This window comes from Eleginops maclovinus, chromosome 7, assembly GCF_036324505.1.
Source record: "Eleginops maclovinus isolate JMC-PN-2008 ecotype Puerto Natales chromosome 7, JC_Emac_rtc_rv5, whole genome shotgun sequence".
Lineage (NCBI taxonomy): Eukaryota > Metazoa > Chordata > Actinopteri > Perciformes > Eleginopidae > Eleginops > Eleginops maclovinus.
In genome coordinates this window covers 9,700,277-9,722,284 of record NC_086355.1, presented here as the reverse complement: position 1 = coordinate 9,722,284, position 22,008 = coordinate 9,700,277, and the positions used below count along the sequence as shown (strand labels likewise).

The following is a 22,008-nucleotide window of genomic DNA, read 5'->3' as shown; positions in this document are numbered from 1 at the left end:
GACAAGTCCCTTAAGCCTGGCAGGTGGTATTTTGGCCCATTCTTCCACACAAAACGTCTCCAGTTCAGTCAGGTTTCTTGGCCTCCGTGCATGGACAGCCTTCTTCAAATAAATCCATACATTTTCAATGATGTTAAGGTCTGGGGACTGGGATGGCCATTCCAGAACATTGTACCTGTGCTTCTGCATGAATTCCTTGGTGGATTTTGATCGGTGCTTAGGATCATTGTCCTGCTGAAAAATCCAACCCCGGCGTAGCTTCAACTTTGTGACTGACTCTAGAACATTCTTGTCAAGAATCTCCTGGTACTGTAAGGAATTCATGTGGCCCTCAACTTTAACAAGTTTTCCAGTACCTGTGCTAGCCACACAGCCCCATAACATGATAGATCCTCCACCAAATTTTACAGTGGGCAACAAGTTCTTTTCATTGAATGCAGTGTGTTTTTTTCGCCATGCATACCTGTTCATGTTATGACCAAATAACTCAATCTTGGTCTCATCTGACCACAGTATTTTGTTCCAAAATGCTTCTGGCTTGTCCAGATGTGCTTTTGCATACCTCATGCGACTCTTCTTGTGATTAACACTCAGGAAAGGCTTTTTGCACATCACCCTTCCAATGAGCTCTTCCTGGTGCAAAGTACGCTGGATTGTGGAACGGTGAACAACTACACCATCAGCAGCCAGATGTTGTTGTAGTTCTCTGGAGGTGGTCTGTGGCTTCTCTGTGACCATTTTCACCATCCTTCGCCTGTGCCTTTCCCCTATTTTTGTCGGCCTACCACATCTTTCCTTCACACGGACTGTTCCTGTGGCCTTCCATTTCACAACTACGTTTCTGACTGTGGAGACAGACAGTTTAAACCTGTCAGATAATTTTTTGTACCCTTCTCCTAATTTATAATGTTGGATTATCTTAGCTTTCAGGTCAGTGGAGAGTTGTTTTGAGGTCCCCATCTTGCCACTCCCTAAGAAAGAACCTAGGCCAGGCACAGCCAGCTATTACCTATGTTAAATAGCCTTTTTCATGATTGGTTCCACCTGTCTTTGTAATTGAAGGTCTAATGAGCTAATCAAAGCAATTTTGTGCAGCAACCTGTCAGCTATAAATCCGTACAGGTGTTGAAATGAATGCTATTTATAAGGGTGCCCAAACTTTTGCACATCCCATTTTTTGCATTTTATTTTATTATAATAAAACTATGTAATGCTACCCTAAGAATTTTGGTCTGGAAAACACTAAAACGTCTACATCTTTGTAGGAAAACAAATGTTGTTGCTGTGATCTTCTATTATAAAGGAAAAGCAAATTGTCATGAAATCTCAGAGGGGTGCCCAAACTTTTGCATACCACTGTATTTCTGCTATTTTTAATAAGCGCTAAAAACATTTCTTCATGAGACTGATATTGTTGGACAGAGTATTTTAAGAGGATATGGTAAACATGATATCAGCACTGCTTCCAGTCAGTTCTCAGCAGCAGCATTTTTACCCCTTGGAAAGTCTTTACAGACTGGCCTAGATAGCTGGTCACACCTACCCTTAGCACATTGACACACCCTTGTCACTCTTGTTAGCCTCAATGATGCTGCTGCTAATAATAAGATTTTTCTCTTCCCCTAGTTTCTTCCTTGCAGATTCATCAGTCTCATCAGCCTCATCTTTGCCTGCTACCTCTCTGAAGTGAAATGGGTCTTTATTTAATGGACAGTTTTTTAAAATTCTTATCTCAAAACAGATGGACGATAGGTCATGTATGAGATGGCAATGGTCTTTTAATTTCAAATCATACATCAGGATGTCCTGATATTCTCTGAGTGACCTTCTGTGATGGCCTTTTATCAATGCCCCTCGCTCCAATAACCATTTGACCATTTAGAAAAGTAAAAAGCCTCTCAGACGTTCTTTCGTTTAGTTCAAGAAAGAAAAACAAATGGTCCGTAGATACATGGATTAACTTATCAACATATAGATGTGAATTCATTTTTATTTTTTTATAATATTTACAAAATACAGGTACTTAAAATAAATAAAAGTTATTGCTATTTTTATTCAAAAACATAAAAGATATAAAGTGCACTGAAACAATAAAAATAGGTGATTTATATAAAATGATATATATTTTTTTTAATTTCTTAATCACTTCGTGTGGATAAGAAATAAAATAAGAAATAGGAGTAAGGACTTCACAAAATTAAGAGCCAAAAGATAAAGTGTAATTAGCGGTTAGATTTGTGAATGAACGTTGTTGTAGCGATCATGATCAATAAAGTTTCCGTAAAATGACCTTTCCCTGTCATCATCCGGGACTCTACATACGTCACCGCGCATGCGCACTCATCCACTGTGGTTTGTCCTCTGCAGTCGGTAAGTCTATGATGGCAGATTGAATGAGAAGCCTTTATCTACAAATCCCTTTTCATCCTCGTGCTTAACTCCACTTTGTAGCGCACAAGTGAGGATAGAATGCAGAATGGATGTGAATGTACATATGAATGGCTTTATTTTCTGTGTGGAGCATTTTTACACCCGTTTGACCTTACTTCTCTCTCGTCTTCCTACAGAGACACCCGGGCTTTAACCAGATTTGACCAAAGCGGTTGAAACTACCTACAATAGAAAATGTACGCCTGTGCAAAGTTCGTCTCCACGCCGGCTATGGTGAGTTTGCTTTATTTATGTGTTTTCATTGAATTCTGCTTTCCTAATTCCGCGAATGAATCCGGTGGGCCTCTGTCTGAACTTGAGTGTAGCTCACTGACAAGGGTATCTGCAGCCTAGGCCGACAGGCTAGTGAGCTAATGCTAAAGCACAGAATGACTGACAGACGTTTTAATCTCTGCCAATGTAGACATCATAATCATGAGTGTAATGCAATGGTGCATGCTAGTTATATTCGTTATTCTTCCTATGTCTTTGGTTTAGCTTATAACAGACCGTTCAGTAATGGCCATTAGCTAAGGTCATAGCAAGCCTCTGTTAGCTGGGTTTGGTGCACAGTTCCCCTATAATCTCCTACAAATATATGTGCAATTTATACAAAAACTATTACTTTATGTATTCCAGATTTGATTGCTTCCAAATAGATGTAGCCCTATGCTTTAAGTCCTTCTCCAAGGTCACATTTCTGTTTCTAGTAGCTCTAGCAGACTAAGTGGTTTAAATTACAACAGGGCAGTTGTTCAGAAAGCTTGCTAGTTATGTTTAATGGATCTGGCTACCAGCTCAGATGAACCAAAACTTCATTTTCAAAGCACAGCACAGACTGTACCCACAAGCCATTAAAGGCCACCTGTCATGTAGTGTTTGCACTGCATTGAATGACACTGGATTGATTTCAATGTGTTTTCAACTTGCTCAGACTGAGAATGGATATATGTTCTATGTTTCTTGTGTTGTGTAATTAAACTAAGGTTGTCCTGCTTTTGTTTCTGTGTTGTTGCTGCAGATCCGTGCTGGTTCCCGGGTTCTTTACAGACCCCTCTCTGCCTCTGTGCTGTCCAGGCCTGAGCTCAAAACAGAGGTAATAAGAAAAATGTGCTTTCTATTGCAATTGTCTCTAGTTATTTTAAACTATACTGATTGCCTTTAGCCATATCGGTTATTATTATCGGTTAAGTTATGTTTAAATGTTGAAACCCATGTGTAACAGCTTCAAATGAGTCCAACCCAAATTATTGTCCAACTACTAGCCTTTCAGAGTTTTCGATTTGTAATGAAGAAAAAAATGGATTATGAAAAAATTCCAGGTCTTCTTGGTGCCTGACAGACTTATTAAATACAAACTATAATTTGGTCATTTTTGATAAACCAATTATTCCTACCACTTATTTTTGGTTCAGTACTGTTCGCATGTCAACCCACTGCATTGTAAGATCTACTGGCTTTGGCTTTATAAAGTAATTAATCATTATTTTCTGTTTTCTTGCCTCAGAGCACTGTTGCTGTGATGCCACAGAGCCCCCTTACCCAGGTCACACTGAGGGGCTTCCAGACCAGCGCTGTCAGCCGGGACATTGACACCGCTGCCAAGTTCATCGGGGCTGGAGCTGCCACAGTCGGAGTGGCTGGATCCGGAGCTGGAATTGGGACTGTGTTCGGCAGTCTTATTATCGGCTATGCTAGGTTTGTTCTTGCAGACATGCATCCCAAAAATATATTAAATTCATAGATTACTATTGCATGTTTTCATTTTTCATTGAGGCATTGACAGTTTGCTCTTGTTTGCAGGAACCCATCTCTGAAGCAGCAGCTATTCTCATATGCCATCCTGGGATTTGCTCTGTCTGAAGCCATGGGACTGTTCTGTTTGATGGTCGCTTTCCTTATTCTGTTTGCTATGTAAAACTCTGCTGTCAAACAACAATTTCATTACAGATGTGACTACATATTTTATTGTGGCTACCAAAATTGTTCCGTGTTGGTGTCATGGAAATGTACATTTTCAAGTCTTTCAGACACTGTCGAAATAAGCAAAGCATGTATTGTACAAATGTAAGAAATTACGTCATTAAAATACATGTATTTGACTATTTAACCATGGCAGTTACTTTTATGTCTGGATTATCAAGCTAGCAAAGTAGAGGGCAGTCCGCTTTTATGAATTTCATCTTTTCTGTGAAGCAGCTGCTAAGACTCGCCATGAATCAGCCTTGTTTTCTCAGCACATCACATGCAAGCTTTTTGGGGTCCACCTTAATGATTTCTTGGTTCAGATGCATCAAAATAGTACTGTATTTTAGGCAGCACGCGAGTGTTTGCTTTTGTAAATGGAAATTAAATAAATCTAGATGGTTTAATTACTCTATAAAATGGGTTTTTACTTTTTTCAATGTCATAACAGTCACTGCTGGGTTTTCTTTTTTTTTTGTAACTAAGTTTCTTGTGAAGCAAATATGCCAAATATTTGATGGTCCCAGCTTTCCCATGATGAGCTGCTGATATATTATTATTTAATTTTGTTTCATTGTAAATTAAGGATATTTTAGAATATAGTCTGACAAAATCTATTTCGAAATGCTAACTTGGGATTTTGGAAATGCTGGTGGGCTTTTTTATCTACAATGTTGTTGTTTAAAAAAAAAAATAGGCTAAAAGCTCTATACTAGCAAATTACAAAGTGACTTGAAAAATGTGAAATGTGTAGCTGACCGTTTTAAGAGTTGAGATTTAATAGTAAACATTTATGTTCAAATTAATACTAAATATTTAAGGACTTGGGATGCTAAAATTCAAAGTTAACCAAGGCTACCACAATTATTTTATTTAAAATGAAATAAATCAAGAATCGTCTAGGTGCACTACAGCTAAAATAGGAGTCTCCAACATGACTGTAGGTGATGTGGTGACTTAAAGCCTCTGTCACTATCTTTCAAAACAGAATGTATACATCAAAACATGCTTGGATGGCATCTTTAAATTAATTTTAAAAAACAGCACAAGAGTTTTATTTTCAAGCAACTTTTTGGAGACAATTATACAAATTCACACTACTTTTACAGCTGTAGTCTACACTGCAAACTTGCCAGGGTGACTAATGTTCTATGAATTAATTGTGAATTTAGTTTTACATTCTTGCACCTCCTAGCAGAATTGTTTTAGTTTCTCCAAACAACTCTTCATCTGAATAGAAAAGCATGCCTTTTTAAAATGTATACTAAATAAGACTGCACAAACGATCAACCATAACAATTTCTATTACTAAAAAGAGGTCTAAAAAACTTCTAACATCACTGGAACGTAACACTGGCACCGTGTGACGTTCACGGAAGTGCACAAGCGGCTCTCGCGATACTTGAGTACAGACGTGGGGTTTTGCAAATCAAGGGTTGTGGCTGTGGGGTAAGTGACCATTTCAGCTGATAACAAATGGGTACAAAGCGGCTGTAAAAGGCATCGTTTCTGGCTCTGCGAGGGACTTGTGCTCCGGTACAATAAAACGACCTCGAAATACATGTTGACATCCCCTCTGTTTACTGAGATATTTAGGTCTAAACATGGCGACGCTTGTATGTTATCGCTTTGCTCGGGTTATTGCATGGAAGCAACCAGAGCAGATTATCTCACCTTGTTATTGTTTGTTTGTGTTGCGACTTCTCATCATAATACATATTCTGTTCAAAGCTTCAGCTGGGGATTCGTTAAAAAGTCGTCCTCAGCAGGACAATCATAAGCGGGCCGTATTTTTTGATGACACTGAGGTGTAAACAAGCAAAGCAGCCGCCCATCATCGATATGCTTTGTCCACATCTCCAGTTGTTTTCTTCCAAGCCTTTCCTTAAATAGTGCCACAACGTCATTAACACGTTATAAATCAAATATATCTTATGACTTCAGTGTTTATTTTACATCCTAAATGCTCCATTGTTCAATTTGTGAACAGTTAACCGTACATTAAAGCATGTAATTAGGTATATGTTTTGCTGTTGTTTTATTTCAGGGTGACACAACAGGAAAACCCTTAATATGAGTGATGACAAACCTTTCCAATGTACTGCTCCTGGCTGTGGACAGGTAAGTCAGTTTTCACACATGTTACTTTTAGTTTCAAATTACCCTTCATATATGGTGTTTGCCTATTGCTCTGTATCAGTTACACAGTTACAAAGTTCTTAACTGAAGAGGATTACAATAATATACACAGTTAAAATAATAAGAGAAATACAAGTTGAAATATAGAACATAAATAACAGGATCTATAAAGTGAATTGATAAAAGAAGAATAAAAACTTGTTTAACAACGGATTTACTGTAAAAAAGCATTCCTGTAAAATTAGGTTAGCAAATGGTAAATCGTTCCTCAAAATTTGAGTATCATCATTTAAACATATTTGTTCACACTATCAGGAATTTTATTCTGGGACGGAAAGCTGTATTTATGTAGACACAATATCAGAAATACCTGAAGCTCACGTTTATTTTTAAAGTAATGTTTTCTCTTAATCTGAGGATTTAACGTATTAGTTTATCCATACATATCCATCCTAATTTGTCTTTTTTTTTTTACCATACATAGAGATTTACAAATGAAGATCACTTGGCTGTTCACAAACACAAACATGAGATGACACTGAAGTTTGGCCCAGCAAGGAATGAAAGTGTCATCATTGCTGGTAAGTGCTCTTGAAGTCCAGATCATTTAATGTTACTGATGCTTTTCACTCCATTTTTTTCTACTGATGGTTTTCCTCCATTTCAGACCAAACGCCAACACCTACCCGTTTTTTAAAGAACTGTGAGGAGGTCGGACTCTTCAATGAACTCGCAAGTCCGTTCGACCATGACTTCAAAAAAGCAGCTGAAGATGACATTAAAAAGGTTGTTTTTGCTTTCAAAATCCTTATAAGCAGATCATGAACTGCTGTTTGTTTGAGGGTAAGCATTTATACTACTGATCTGTTTTAATGAGATGATTTTACTCATGTTTCTGTAGTTACCACTGGATTTGTCACCTCTCGCAACGCCTATCATGCGGAGCAAAACTGAGGAACCCACAGCTATGGAAGCACATCGAGACAGCCCTCTGCCTCACCCCGAATCTACGACGAATGACGACGTGAAGGTAAAGCCTTCGCAAAAACATTTCCTAATATATTTTTGCTTATCATAGAGTGTTAATAGGGCTGTCAAGAAGAGTGAATAACAGCTGATCTCCTGCCTTAATGTTCGTCTTATTTACTCCTGAAGGGCAAATCAACTGGTATGAATGTTCATTTTTACTCAAATTCCGAAGTTAAGACATAGAGATCAGATTGACTTCAACTTAGAAGCGTTTTAGCTATTTTTTTCTTATATTGTAAATAATACTGTGGCAGAGTATTGCTGCAATGTCAGAAAAAGAAATAAATGAGTGTCATTATAATGTGAACATGTTGTCATAACAATATATTTTTTTAGTGAGAACTTGATACAAACATATGACGTCAGCATGTAAGTTGTAAAAATTAAAAAAACGTAATATAATGTAAACAATTATTGTTATAACAATAAAGTTTTCAATTACAATACACGTTATTGTTGAACTATCCCTTTAATCTTATACTGGAATAGCAGCAAGACAATTCTGTCCAAATGGGTGATTTTGACCTCGTTTTATAATAATTTGAAGTTATTTTTCACTACTTCCTGAGCTAAGGTCTTGTATGGTGTTTACAGGATTTATCTTTGCAGCCATCCTCACTGCCAACATCCACTATAGTCCATCCTGCATCCCTCCAAGTTCCCAATGTACTTCTAGCAACCTCAGAGGCTAGTGTTGTAATACAGCAAGATCTCCCGTCACCAACATCTAGCTCTGTTATTACCCAAGTCCCATCCACTAATAGGCCTATAGTGTAAGTAACTACAAATGTCCATTTTTTAAATCATAGTTTTTATTAAGTCATCTTTTTCTTTATAAGTTTTGTCTTTTTGAGCTCATAATTCTTGAGGCATGAACTTGTTTTTATTATTTATTTATTTACGCTCTGCTGGAATCTCTATGTTTGGCTGTAGACCTTATTATTTCCGTCTTTTATAAATAACATCAGCATTGCTCAGATATGGACTTACAGCTCAATGTATAGCTTCAGGTCAATTTCTGATTGGTGGAAAAAATGTTTCCCCAATCAAAATCCCTGTGACTTAGTTTAGAGCCCTCATTTGAACAAAGATACAATAAAATAGGAATGATGTCGTGCAATACGGACAGTGTTCAATAAACACATTAAAATAAATAGCTTTTGTTAAAAAAAGATGCTTTTAAACCGACTTATGGATATAGATTTGCAGGAGTCTCCCTTTGACCAATCAAGATGGTGAAGGGATTTTACAAAATAAAAAAACAGAACTTACTTCAATAATTGACAAAGCTACAACGGCAGATTTTGCCTGTAGAATATGCTTCAAATTTAAATACATGGGTAAAATATATCCTGTAATTTCAGCTATTAAGTTAATATTTACCAGAAGTCCATATCTGTGCAACACTGACACGGATCACCTATTGGGTCTGATGTTGTGACAAAATATGTGTTCCCATATTCCTGTGTGTGTACAGGTGTATTTTGTGTTGAATTTTGTTTTGCTTTATTTCTGTACATTGTTGCCTGTTTATGACATACTGTTGGTGTGTTAGTAGCCATTGTTGTCTTTAGTTTGGGATTCTGTAGTTTGTGTGTTTATCACAAAGTTGTTATCTTTCTCACTTGGACTTCTTTTCTCTCCCCCCTCAGCCCGGTGTCCGGCACCTTCCCTGTGCTCTTACAGCTGCCTAACGGCCAGACCATGCCAGTTGCTATACCTGCATCTATTACAAGCTCAAGTATACATATTCCAACTACAATCCCTGTGAGTATGCTGCTGTTGTTTGAGTTACAACCAAAGTTTCAAAAATGTTTGTTTCTGATAATTAAGTGAGTAGAATTTAAATCAGGAATGGAATTAAAAATGCATATAATGACCTTTACTCACTGAACAAATAGAAATGTCACTAACAAGACTCTGTTGACAACCTCGAGGTCGATTTGGTGGCTGTTTTAGATTTTTCCAGGTCTTGAAACAAGGGTCTGGATTTGCCTAGGGATTGAGGGAACATTTTACTTCCTTTGGGGGGACAGAATCACTGCACATATTTGAGCGAGCTTATAAGCTTTTCTAGATCACCTGTTGAGCAGTGCATCCTGGCTGAATTCGGTCTCGTTCCACCATTGTCTACACTAAACCACATAAATGTTCTCCATGCCAATGCATTTTATACTTTATCATGCCCCCTGTAAATACTTAACCTGGTAGGACTAATGATTATGAAAATCTTTGTTTTTAGATGAAAAATGTTTTATTTTTCCATAACGATACTGAAGCTAAACCTCCACTCTTTTCCAGAAAAACCACTTAATGAACCTTGAGGTGAAGCTGTGTTGTCGACTGACTGAATGAATTAACTAATGAACCAAAGCATTTGTTTTCTCAAGCAGGGTGATTATTTTTCTAGTCCACTTTGAAGAATAACAAAATCACTGGACTGTAAAAAACGTGATGCTTTGTTGGACAAAAGCTCCCTGTTTTCAAATGTAAAACATGGTACGGACAATTGTGCAAAACTTCTTCCTATAGGGATATTCATACTCCTCTTATGCTGTAGTTATACACTACTATTACATATTGTCTCGTATGACTGAGGGATTATTTACAAATTTGGCTCCTCCGATTTGGCAGTGATTTCAGAGCTTTAGCAATCAAGACGAGCAATGGATTTCAGAGTAAGACTGTGTGTCACTGTGGCAAAGACACAGGGTTTGGCAGAGGTACAGCCGGCTCCAGTCCTGGATACTTCACTGCTCTTTGTCCTTGTACAATTACAATCAACGCTCTTGATTTTTGGCAGAATAGATAGATGACACTACTAACGCCTTTAACAAACCAATTACGTATGCAACCCATGACAGTGTCTCGTATCAGATATGTGTTATAAGCAAAGGTCTTGTTGGTGTTTCTTTTTCAAATGTCCCCCATGTGGAAGCTTGTCTTGTTGTTCTGTGCAGTCCTGATTGTCTGTGTGGAACACTGAGCAGCAGATGATTATCTCCTGATAGCAGCACAGCAGGGAAAAAGCCTCTATCTTCCCAGTCTGTGGGGATTGGGAAAGCTGTTGACAAGTAAAGGAGGGCAAAAGTAGATGGAGAACATGAGCCACCACTGGGCCTTCCTTTCACTCGATCATCCCCCCACCCCCCCTTCTCTCTCTCCCTCTCCGGCTCTCCCCTCCTCCCTCTGTTTCATTGTCAGCGGTTGTGAGAGGAGGCCCGACTCTGGCCTTCCGACTCGTGTCTCTCCATCCCCTCCTCAGCTTCCCTGCCCATATGCTCTCACGCAGGCAGGCAGAGGTTCATTAGCGTGCACACGCATCTCCATGTGGCGCTTCCTCAACAAAATAACAGGCCATCCAACCTAATGAGGCTGAGATATGAGGAAACTCTGAGAGCCTGCCGCAGCTGTGTGTGTGTGTGTGTGTGGGTGTGTGTGTGTGTGTGTGGGTGTGTGGGTGTGAGCGCCGCCTGCCTTTTAACAGCCAAAGACACATTTTCTCCGTGCTGATCTGTGTCTGTGTCTCTGCCGTCAGCTTGTCAGACCTGTCACCATAGTGCCTAACATCCCCGGGATCCCAGGACCCCCTTCGCCACAGCCACAGCCCGTCCACTCAGAAGAAAAGCTGGTATTAATTATCTCTTCTCTTACATCAAATATCATTTTCATGTTGAGTTTGTTATTTCCCATCTAAGAGATAAAATAACAGCTAGAGTAATGAGGGAGCTTGATGAGAAGTGACCTTTCTTTGACCAGATGAGGGCGCTAGTGACAGGTTGGGCCTGTAGTATTACAATAACTGGGTTTTTATTTCATCCCTTTCATCAGTACACTTTTCTTCTGGATTTAGGATTTCTTTAAAAATGTATACATTTTTACTGTTCTATAGCAAAAGCTTAGCTGATTAACTGACTATTTGCTCGAAAAATAATGTGTTAATAATGGCTGTCGTTGTAGATTTGCTGTTCCAATTATATTAATTTAACTTTATTTTTCAATTACCTGTCATGCAAACCTGAAGCCCAAAGTGCTTTACAAAACTGGATTCAAAAGTATTTTACACCACAAACTATAAGAATAACACATCACAAGTAAAATGTACATATTAAAACATGCCCTTTCCATCTGTTTTATATGTGAAACTAGGTTCTGTCTGTTTGTGTGATAAAACAAGACAAAATGATAAAAAATGAACAGGCATTTTTGTCAAAACACTTTTGTGGGTTATCTAATCCTCTTTAAATCCCATACTTATGAGCACCCTATCTCAGGCACGCTTTGAGAGAATTGTTTTAATGTGGCACAAGTGTCTCCTTTGACTCGAGGCTGAACTGATTAGAATTGATTTGGCGGTTAAAGGTCAAAGGTCATCACTTTACAACACATTTGTGGTCATAAATCAAGAATATCTGTTCTAATTTTGACAATTTAACACAGCGATTAAATGATGAAGTGATGATGATTTTGGACACGAATGCATTCAAATTGCATCTTTACTGCTTTTCAAAGTAACTCTTGTTCATTAATTAGCTCCATTTCATTGACAAAATGATTAAATTAATTTGAAGATAAAAGATACTCACAAACATTGGTCGATAATTAAATAAAACAGAACCCCTGCCTCAAAAATATTCCAAATATCTGTGTGTGTGTAGAGGATGGTCATAGACCTGCTGTTTATAAAGTGAGTTGAAGGGCAGGGATATGAAGTGTTGGGAGGGAGATCGTGGCAAAGTGATAAAGCACGGATCACAGAACCTGTAAGTGTTCGCAGCATGCTCCGCCTGTGGAAATTAACAGATACACTGCGTAGAGGAGAGGAGGAGGTGTGTGTTTTGGGAGGGAAGGATTGATCCTGACTGGAGGGGAAGGAGTGAAGGAAAGGGGAGGCAAGGAGGTTGTCGGGGATCATGGGGTACGGAGATGACAAACGCGGAGACAGCGTTGCGCTCAGCACGCCGTCACCGGGGCCAACCGGAGGGGGGCTACCAGTGAGAGCCAGCTGGGGGCATCCTGGCACACGCTCAGCGAGGCACATTAAGTCGGCCTCACCCTGCATGGAACCTTTTGTTCAGCAGAATCCTTCCTGACCTGCACCCCCCCACCCCCCCACCCCACCCCATCTCACTCGCGGTGCCTCCCACCGCACTCAGCTCATCAGCAAACACCTAATGAGCCCGCGTCAAGAAAACAGACCCCCGCTCAACCTGCCCGCTCCCCGCCCCCACCCGACTCTCGGGGGGCGCGGAGACGGCACTTTACAAGGACTGATGATGCTGCAAAGACCACAATAATGATAATTAACTTGCTGAATTTAGAAGATTATGCTGTTAATTAGTTGCAAAATAAAGATAAGTAATATAGTAGCAGATGGTTGAATAACACCCATGAGATGGAGGGTTATTACACTGATGAGGTTTCCATGGCAGAGATGAAATATGAATCTGACTGGCTTTTCCCTCTTTCTATGGGCCATTCCAAGAGAATAATATCTTGTTTCTGCCAGAAGAGCTTCTGGAAGGGTATTACACGATAAACTAATTTGGTAGATAGATTGGTCTGGCAAAGGTAGTTGTTAGAATAATGTGGTCCTCTGTTTTCTCATGTAAATGTATTCCCTCTCACTTTGTTATTGCCTCGAAAGGCTCATTCACTTTCACCTTGTTTGCTCAGTGTTTGATACTAGAGGAATTGGCCTGTGAGTCATGGACACCAATCTGTAGAGCAGTAGTTTCTGTGAATGTGCCAAGGTTATGTGTGGCAAATACAGTCCTAATCCATATTCAGAATAGTACATTGTTGATGATTTGCTTTAAATTATGAACAAAGGATGTCCATCTCCTATTTCATCAGAAGGGCTACCCCCTTCTTAGTCGATAAGTACTCTGTTGTTCTAATCTAAGTCATCTAAAATGTCTTTATTTTATGATTTTTCTTGCTTTTTTATAGGTAAAAATCATAACTATATTGTGTTAACACATGCCCTATCTGCCAGTGAAAAAGCTTTTTATAGTCTAGTTTATTGTTGTATAGGAATTGCACTGGGTTTATATTGTACTATCACTTATTTTGAATGAGCATTTCATGACTGTTTTTCATGATTCTTTTCCCAGAAACTGAAAACCACGTTAAGCCAGCAGCTTCCTCAGGTAACCAATGGAAATGTTGGTGAAGTCCAGAGCAGCGCTGTAACCCACACTGCTGCTCCCCCTTCTCCTGCTCCGGCAACCCCAACTTCTGTCCCGATGGCGGTCCTGAGTCCGGCTCCTCACCTGCCCTCAACTGAGGAACCTTCTACCCTCTCCCTTCAGCAGCCAGCCACCTCCACCACAGAGACCCCTGTAAGCATCCACACCTGCAGCAGACCCAAACTTTGTATTTTGCTGAAGCTCCATAGAAGACTCTTATGTCTTTATTATATCTGTGGGTATGCGTAAAGTGTGTTCCTTATCAGACCTTGTTGTCAAGGTCAATGACAGGTGTTTTTAAAAAAAATGTAAATAATTTTTTGGGCAACCAGTGCCTTTAATACAGTGACAGTGCAGTTCAGAAACGGGGAGACAGAGGGGAAGACGCGCGGCAAAGGGACTCATATCCACCGCATGGGGATCAAACCCCAGTATATGGTTGCCTGCTCTACCCACCGAGCGACAGCCTGCATGTTGAAACTTAAGTAATTTTCTGATAATACCGAAATCTACCTGTAATATCAAAAACAATCAATCAATCAAGGACCCAAAAAATTGCATCAAATGCATGGTCATATTTGTGATGTTGCATACAATTTTTCATCCCATCATTCAGTCCTGTTTTAAGGCACATTTCTTGTTTGGCAGGTAATATTTAGTATGGTATCAGAAATCACAAGTTCACAAGGATGTCAGCAGCACATTAAAGACCTGTACCGTTAGTTATTTTTTTATATTGTTGTTGTTTAGGCGTCCCCAGCGCCTCCTGCGCAAAACCCCCCGAGCACAGGAGGTCGGCGGCGCAGAAACACAAGCGAAAACCCCGATGAGAAGCGGCGCAAATTCCTAGAGCGTAACAGAGCTGCTGCCTCTCGCTGCAGGCAGAAGAGGAAAGTTTGGGTCCAGTCTCTGGAGAAGAAGTCCGAGGACCTCAACTTGACGAACGGACAACTGCAGGTGCTCCTTACCTTCTCCCCTCAGCTTCTGCATGTAGCAACAGCTCCTTCATCTGTCTTATTCATGTGCTGTTATGCATCAATGTGTCAGTTTTTGTATGTTTTGCATGCTTGCGTATGTCTGTTTATCAACATGTGCTGTTGGCGGAAGCGTGTGTTCGCAGACTTTTCCCTTCTGTGGTGATGAAGTCATTAAAGCCGATTAAGAAGAGCTGCCGTGTGACAGCAGCGGTGTGTGAGCCCTTTACATCGATATGTCCCTGTCAATAAAGATGTATCCTCCAGATGTCAGCCGCGCACAAGCGTGTCTTCGCTTCTGTCTCAGCAGTTTACTGAATGGCCTCAAAAATCTCCTAGGGAAAGGTGTCTTTTTGAACCTTCATTTTGCTGGAAGCAATTAGGATCTGATGCTGACAAGTTCGAAACAGTTCACGTGTCTGCTGTCTCTGTTGATAAGTGTGAGCCGGGGGTGCGGCACATCGGTGTTCCAGACAATTAAATGAGGTGTTTATTTGCTCACTGTCTTATTTTTCTATGAAAGCAGATTTAGTTGTAGTGGGTGGAGGAGGGGATAGATGGCAATGCAAAGAGATGGGTTCATGTTGTTAATGTCTGGTTCAAAATAGTTTTTATCACCAGTTGTCATGAGTGTGCTTTTTGAGATTACATTGGAATATATGCAGATGAAAAGGGTTAGGGTAAGTGTAGGGGAGTCACTGGAAGGGGTTATAGACGCAGCGTTGCTGTTAACTGCAGAGAAGGGAACAACATGTGGCAGAGAATAAAAGGGTGCTTTATATGAAGGCATTAATCAGCAGTGCAGATTTTGTAAAAAGCCCATGCTGACATGGCCCAGCTGATCAGTGAAACTGCCTCTAATGATGCACAATTATTTTAACATCATCCTTAACTGGCTTTTTAATGAGGTGTCAGACCAGGCAGCTCACAGAGCTCCCAGCATCACCCAAGGCCTTTTGCTATATTTTGATTATTTCAAAAAGTTAGAAACAAGTTTTACAGCTTAGTTCTGTTTAAAATACCAGGTATGATGCAGTTTGACATGTCTGTTGATGTGCATGAATCGAAGAGTATTTTGTTTTCTGGATAAATGTTTTTGAACGCATTTGACAATCAAACAACGGTTACGTTTATTTTACATCCAACTAATGCAACAACATTATTATTATTAGTATCATTTCTGACTTCTGTTTACAAGTCCAGCTTGTATGCCTCCGCAGATTGCAGGTAGAGTTTTAGAGGATTGCGTTTATATTGCTCGTAAAGGCAGTTATGGTGGAAGCGCAGTGAATATGGCTTTGGCTTCATGTGATGCCTACGCTCCTTCCAGCTGTGTTTAAATCTGTCTTACAATAGCTCAGCCCTGCCAACACCAGCAAGACTAAACAGATGGAATCAAATAAATTGGCTGCTTTTAGACTAATAGATTAAGCCGCCCATAGTCCTTTAAAGGAGAAAAAGAAGGGGCTTAAGTCTGCCATGGGGTGTTCTGTGTGCCCCTGGCCGCTTTAAATCCAGTTAAAGTCACCTTCAGCGTAATGTGGCCTTATTTTACGACATGCAGAAATCCTCAAGTCCCCTGAGAGCCGTAGCGACACGAGAGTGTAAATCTCAGAAGCATCCGCAAAGTTGCGTTGACAATCCCAACAGCTCACCTCTGACAAATGTGCTGCTCGTAGCCAGTGAAGGCCCATAATTATTGTGCAGGAAAAAAAGGAAATGACTTAGATCTTTACACTTTTCCTGTTTTTACCGTTTCTTCTACCATTACCGTTTTTCTTGTCGTATTTAACAATGCGATCCCATTAATTACTGGCAACGAAACCCATGGTGGATGAGAGTTACGGCTAATTATGTAGAGAGGAAACAAAACCATTAACTGATATTTAGTGTAAATACAGTTTTTACTGTATATGTGCAGATTTAAGGTTTGGGAGAGATCGAGACGCATAAATCAGATGGGGCAGACATTTTGAGATATTTTTTCTTTAATAGACATATCAGTTTTTTGCTTGAATGTGGGTCAAATAGTCAAAAAAACTGAAATGTTAAAAATACTTGTCATCATTACATAGTCTGTCCACCAGAGAGCATCAACATGTTTATTTTTTAAGTACAAAAAAGGAGTTTCTCAGTTTAAGGTATCTTTGGGTCACAATTATTTAAATAATCTAACATAATTTATCTTTATCGTCTGTGTTACGTATGTCAAAGTGTGTTTATACAAAAGAGGAGGGCACGTTGTTATCAAACACTAAAACGATGTAATTTAAGTATTAGTATCGGCCTCCAAAATCAATTATGGGTCGGCTTTTAGTTAAAAATTCAGGTTATAACTTGATAATTAAATAAATAAATGCTCCCAATCATATTTTAATTGACCATAATGTGACCTTTGTCTGAGTTTGGACAATCATTTCACAGATTTGAAATGATTCTGCACATGTCGTCCATTCGTCTCAATCTGATATACTGTAAGCTCCAGAGTGACCATTTTATTGCTGTTGTGTATTCTCCTCTCGCAGAATGAAGTCACCCTGCTGAGAAACGAAGTGGCTCAGCTGAAGCAGCTTCTTCTGGCTCATAAAGATTGCCCTGTAACCGCCATGCAGAAGAAATCCGGCTATCACAGTGAGTAATGCTCCATTATTCTCAGCCCGAGGCTCCCTGTGAAACGCTTCCAAAATGAAGGACATGTCTTACTTATGGCCAAACAAAAAGAGCTGTTGACATATTAGAAAAAATGAAAAACTTTGCAGAAGTTAAGATGTTAATGGGCAGAAGGGTTACAGACAAATGCTCACTGCCGGCATTGTCCAAGTCTATTCAAGAGGCCACAGGTGGTACCCGCAAGGACTGTTTCCTCCTCATTTGACACGTCAATAAACATTTGTCACATGCAGATAAATGTCTTCAGGAAGTATTGTCGGGTTGTCAGGATAAATAAGCCTTATTTCTGTTTCTCTAACACCTACTGTGCATGTGTTAATTAAAATATAACTTCATACTACTTACAATCACAAGTATTTAACATAGGAGTAGATTGTGCAGTTTGCAGCCTATTTATTTAAATGCCTGGTTGTCGAGTCTCCAAGCCAATTCTCGTTCATCTCACGGTCTCATTTAGAATTATATCACCAATATTTCTTCGTTTCCAAAGACTGGGCCTCAGTCATTCAGATTTTCCGGTCATAACTCACCTTCCCTCACAGATGAGCCAGTATGCAGCATGGACAAGTGTTGCTCCAAGCCGCTTCTCCTCTGTGATGTAAACCCCTCCGCTGACTTGTATTGACAATGATTGCCTCTGAAATGAGTCCATTAAAGCAGCAAGCTTGACAAGACTGCAGAGAGATTCTCATTGCGGGGTGTCCACCAAGCTAGGCTGTTCATTATGCATCCCTTATTGCTAACCATTACACTGACACCCGTCCTGTGCATTATGGGACTGATGGTTTGCAGGCTAGAGCCGGCTGTCAGAGCCAGGTCTCATTTGGTGTCGTCTGGATTGTTTTTTAGAAAGATCCACAGATGAATTGGGTCATCTTTTCTCATGTGTTGACGAGGATGTCTGTCCCGTGTTTCTGGACCTTTGTGAAGGATGACATTTGGAGCTCTTGTTACCCTGTTTGGGAAGATATAACCTCATCCAAACACCTCAGTTCATCAGTGTGGCTCACAGTGACAGCTTTTAGACAAGAGATAAAGGAAAACCAACTAATGTGAAAAGAGGATTCAATATCTGGCCAAATGAAATAATCCAGTGGCTCCCAACCTGTTTAATCCACCGTTCTGCTTATTGATTAGTTTCTGCTTTCTCAGCACTTATTTTATAGTTTCAGCTAATAATTTCCACTTTTTATCTATTACATCTAGCTATATATTTAATTTGCATCAACTACTGCTACTTCAAGCAGTAACATAGATTGCTAAATTATTAAACCCAAAAGTTTGAGCCATTTCTAACATTCCTTATATTTACCTTATTGAACTGCATTCATTCATTACTTTTACTGTAGCTATCTATTTCCAGTATTTGTCCGTTACTTTACCTAAGATTTGAGACGTCTACCTACATAATTTCATGCACTTTTGAGCATCACAAAATATACAGGTGCTATAGCTGATTGAATATTTTTTTAATTAAATCATGTATCCTTCCATGCACCCCCTGGCAATCGCATAAGTACACCCTGAGGCATGAGTAGCCGTGGTTTGGAGTCACTGGAGTGATCGATCTTGCTAATTAGTGAATCACATTATTTGATTCTGACTGATCTGTGGCCCTCACATATGTTAAGGCCAAATTAACCCCTCCATTTTCTGGGTGTTACATATCATGTTACTACACAGCCCCCCAGGTCTGGTAAAACCCTTCATCGTTCTGCCCAGGTGTAGCCATGGCATGTGGAAGGACATTACCCAGACTGCCCCTGCAAACAAGCCAGGACAAGCTTACACTTGGCACACAAAGCTGTCCATCTGCTTACAGCGAACCCCACTTCAGAAACCAAGAGCGCAGAAAGAGGTTCTGGCTACCCAGGAAACTAGATTTTTTTGGAGTATTACGATATATCCAACAGCCTCTCCTTAATGTCATTAGGAGTAATAATGCTCACTTGAACATGGAACATAATCACCACGCTGATTTATTCTGAGCTTGACCTTCTGCATGGTAAAACAGCAAGGGAGTTTATAGCGCTTTGACATTCACTTGCAGTAAATCACACGGTCAAAGTCCAGTCAGGAAGGCAGATGAAGCCTCTAATGCGAAGACATTTGTATTTGCACTTTAATTGCTTCCTCTTGCTCTGGAATCTGTATTTAACACTCTCAAATATGAAGCCCCGGTCATTAATTACAAAGTGGCATAACAAGTGACTTCATATCATTAACAATATTAATTATCACTGTGCTCCTTATTCCTTTACGAAACAGAGCATGAGAGTAGTCTTTTTTTTCCATCAGGATCCAATTAATTCAATGCAACTGCCTAACAGCTGGTGGCATTTCGACTCCAAGTCTTCCCTACTCTCAAGTGTGTGCATCATTAAAATCAGGTGCTGTAATCATCTGTCGCTGCAGTAGTTGGCAAGGTAACAAAAAACAAATGAGAGAACAGTTAGGGATGGGAAACACTGCCACATGCCCCAGAATGTAATGTACCCTTATGATGTGGGTTTAAATTGACATTGGAGCTTTAATTAAAGGAAGGGGTGCAGAAGTAGCATTATGGGGATTAATGAAACAGTTTGCATACACCACATGCAAATAGCTGTTCTACATCTGATTAGGCCTAGGTGTCAAAGCTTTCCCGAGCCTTTCTTAATTATATGCTGTAATGTAAGAACTTCATAACATTATAATACGAGCTTGTTCATTGGTTATTCTCTCATCTTTTCCAACACAGTCTCGGATAAAGACGAGAGCTGCGAGGAGATGTCCGTCCCCAGCAGCCCCCAGAACGAGGCCATCCAGCACAGCTCCGTCAGCACCTCCAATGGAGTCAGCTCCTCCTCCATGACCCCGGCCGTCTCCGCCTCATCCAACCAGAGCACAGAGGAGACCCAGCCTTCAGGGAGCTGATCGCACCAAACCGTGCCCAAGCGTCAAACCTGGAGCCTCGTTGATCCCTGCAACAAACAGAGGGATCGGATTCTCTTCAGTTTGAACCGTGGTGTTTTTAATTTATTAAGATTGCATTGTTTTTGTTTGGTCCGTTTTGTCCTCCTTTCGCAATGCTTTTTAAAAATGCAAATGTTTTCTTTGGAATTGAAGAAGACAAAAGAACAGGCACTTTAGGTGTTCGGTGTAAAACACATGGTTCTGAAATGTTTTTGTACTTGTGTGGTTTATTTATTAATCTTATATTTGTATTTATTTATAAGCGATCAGCCTTAAAGTTTGATCTGTGAATTGTTAGAGACCTTACCAAAGTGTGTTTTGGGTCATTTGTAATAAGTTTGCTTGTTTGTTTTCATGACTTTTATAAGCACTACCTTTATGATGAAGTTACATAAAGAGCAGTCACTTTTTTTTGTAATTTGCTTTTCCAATTTTGCACATTTTGAGAGATAATGGGTTAACCTTTTTAGAGATTGACAGCCCACATGTTGTTAAGTACAGGCAGCTTTTTAGAAGTAGATTTGAATACTGTCACATTACACACATGTAAATGCCTGAATCAGATTTAAGATTTGACAACTTTTCTGTGAGTGAGATCAGATGTATTCACATTGTGCGGTTTGAATGTTTGCACTCACCTCTGCGTGTAAAAATCGTGTTGAGGTGAGCCGGTTAAAAACGTGTTATTTCATTAACATTCCACGTGTTGTCTGATTGTTCCTAAAGCAGTGATTGTAGGATTGCAGTACATTTTCCATTACTCAATCTTTGTGATGTTGACTTCATTCAGTGCCATTAATGTTTTTGTATCTTCCATACATTTTTAATGCAGATTAGCTCAAACTGATAGCTGTTCTCTCAGATTAAGGGTCTCATGAACATCTCAATAAGGAAATATCTTGCTTTGTATCATTGCGTTATAGGTTTGTATGGCTTCAACGCAGAACACTTAAAGATGTTGTTTCCATGACTGCAATGTTCTGACATTTTTAGAAAACATTGTAAATAACATCATTGATACATTGTGTGTGATCTTTCTAGGTGTTATGTAATTTTTATAGAATAGTCTGGCGTCAGTAGCTGAGAACTGTGGACCACATGAACTCTGTTAGACGTAGATCTTAATGTATCAATCATAAAGATAGGCCTCTTTCTGACTCGACCTCTCATGTAAAATAAAGCATACAGATGTGAACTGGAAACACATAATGTATATTAGAGTAACACTACTATCGCCTGTAAGAATCGTGAGCGTTTCATCATTGAAATAATAGTAAGAAGCAAATCTCACCATGAAGTCAATTTGCCTTTTTTCTTAGTCTATCCTAGCTTACTACTGTGTAGTTTTAAGAGAAGCTAAACAGTTGTTTCCTTAATGTATGAATCTTTTTTTATTTTACTGTTTTGCGCTATTTGCACGAGATAATAATTCTCCGCGAGAATTGTATTGTTTTAATCGATAATGTCTCAGTCAGATAAAAAATACAATTAAACAAGTTGATTTACAGCTAAAACAGGAGTGTGATACTGTGTTAAAAGTGTACTTGTAATTTGTGAAAGTTCTGTATAAAACATTTGAATTGATAAGTTGTTGTAATAAACCTTTTAATATCTCTTTAAAATCCTGCTTTGCTTCAATTTAATGCTCCAGATGG

At 39.5% G+C, this 22,008-nt stretch overlaps 2 protein-coding genes across 5 annotated transcripts; both read left to right on the top strand.

Moving 5' to 3' along the window:
• Positions 1–2,281: 2,281 nt before the first annotated feature.
• atp5mc3a (ATP synthase membrane subunit c locus 3a) lies at positions 2,282–4,540 on the top strand. Of its 2 annotated transcripts, none has more exons than XM_063887565.1 (5): positions 2,282–2,370; positions 2,568–2,664; positions 3,452–3,526; positions 3,938–4,128; positions 4,234–4,540. In XM_063887565.1, exons 2-5 carry the CDS (start codon positions 2,626–2,628, stop codon positions 4,346–4,348), a joined length of 420 nt encoding a protein of 139 aa, XP_063743635.1. In that variant the 5' UTR covers positions 2,282–2,370; positions 2,568–2,625; the 3' UTR covers positions 4,349–4,540. The 2 variants fall into 2 exon arrangements, with proteins under 2 accessions (XP_063743635.1, XP_063743636.1); XM_063887566.1 differs by having other exon boundaries at positions 2,335–2,458.
• Positions 4,541–4,782: 242 nt separating this feature from the next.
• Positions 4,783–21,373, top strand: atf2 (activating transcription factor 2). Of its 3 annotated transcripts, none has more exons than XM_063887562.1 (12): positions 4,783–5,844; positions 6,443–6,516; positions 7,019–7,115; positions 7,202–7,320; positions 7,436–7,564; positions 8,158–8,336; positions 9,216–9,330; positions 11,102–11,194; positions 13,680–13,907; positions 14,505–14,711; positions 17,254–17,359; positions 20,139–21,373. In XM_063887562.1, exons 2-12 carry the CDS (start codon positions 6,469–6,471, stop codon positions 20,312–20,314), a joined length of 1,497 nt encoding a protein of 498 aa, XP_063743632.1. In that variant the 5' UTR covers positions 4,783–5,844; positions 6,443–6,468; the 3' UTR covers positions 20,315–21,373. The 3 variants fall into 3 exon arrangements, with proteins under 3 accessions (XP_063743632.1, XP_063743633.1, XP_063743634.1); XM_063887563.1 differs by having other exon boundaries at positions 4,783–5,931; XM_063887564.1 differs by lacking the exon at positions 11,102–11,194.
• Positions 21,374–22,008: the final 635 nt, after the last annotated feature.

What these genes read in the sequence shown, in the direction of transcription:
- atp5mc3a (XM_063887565.1), top strand. Translation starts at nt 2,626, where the DNA reads ATGTACGCCTGTGCAAAGTTCGTCTCCACGCCGGCTATG. An exon ending in GGCCTGAGCTCAAAACAGAG is followed by an intron (nt 3,527 to 3,937) that starts GTAATAAGAAAA and finishes TTCTTGCCTCAG; the next exon opens with AGCACTGTTGCTGTGATGCC. An exon ending in CTTATTATCGGCTATGCTAG is followed by an intron (nt 4,129 to 4,233) that starts GTTTGTTCTTGC and finishes TCTTGTTTGCAG; the next exon opens with GAACCCATCTCTGAAGCAGC.
- atf2 (XM_063887562.1), top strand. Translation starts at nt 6,469, where the DNA reads ATGAGTGATGACAAACCTTTCCAATGTACTGCTCCTGGCTGTGGACAG. An exon ending in TGAAAGTGTCATCATTGCTG is followed by an intron (nt 7,116 to 7,201) that starts GTAAGTGCTCTT and finishes CCTCCATTTCAG; the next exon opens with ACCAAACGCCAACACCTACC. An exon ending in GAAGAAATCCGGCTATCACA is followed by an intron (nt 17,360 to 20,138) that starts GTGAGTAATGCT and finishes TTTCCAACACAG; the next exon opens with TCTCGGATAAAGACGAGAGC.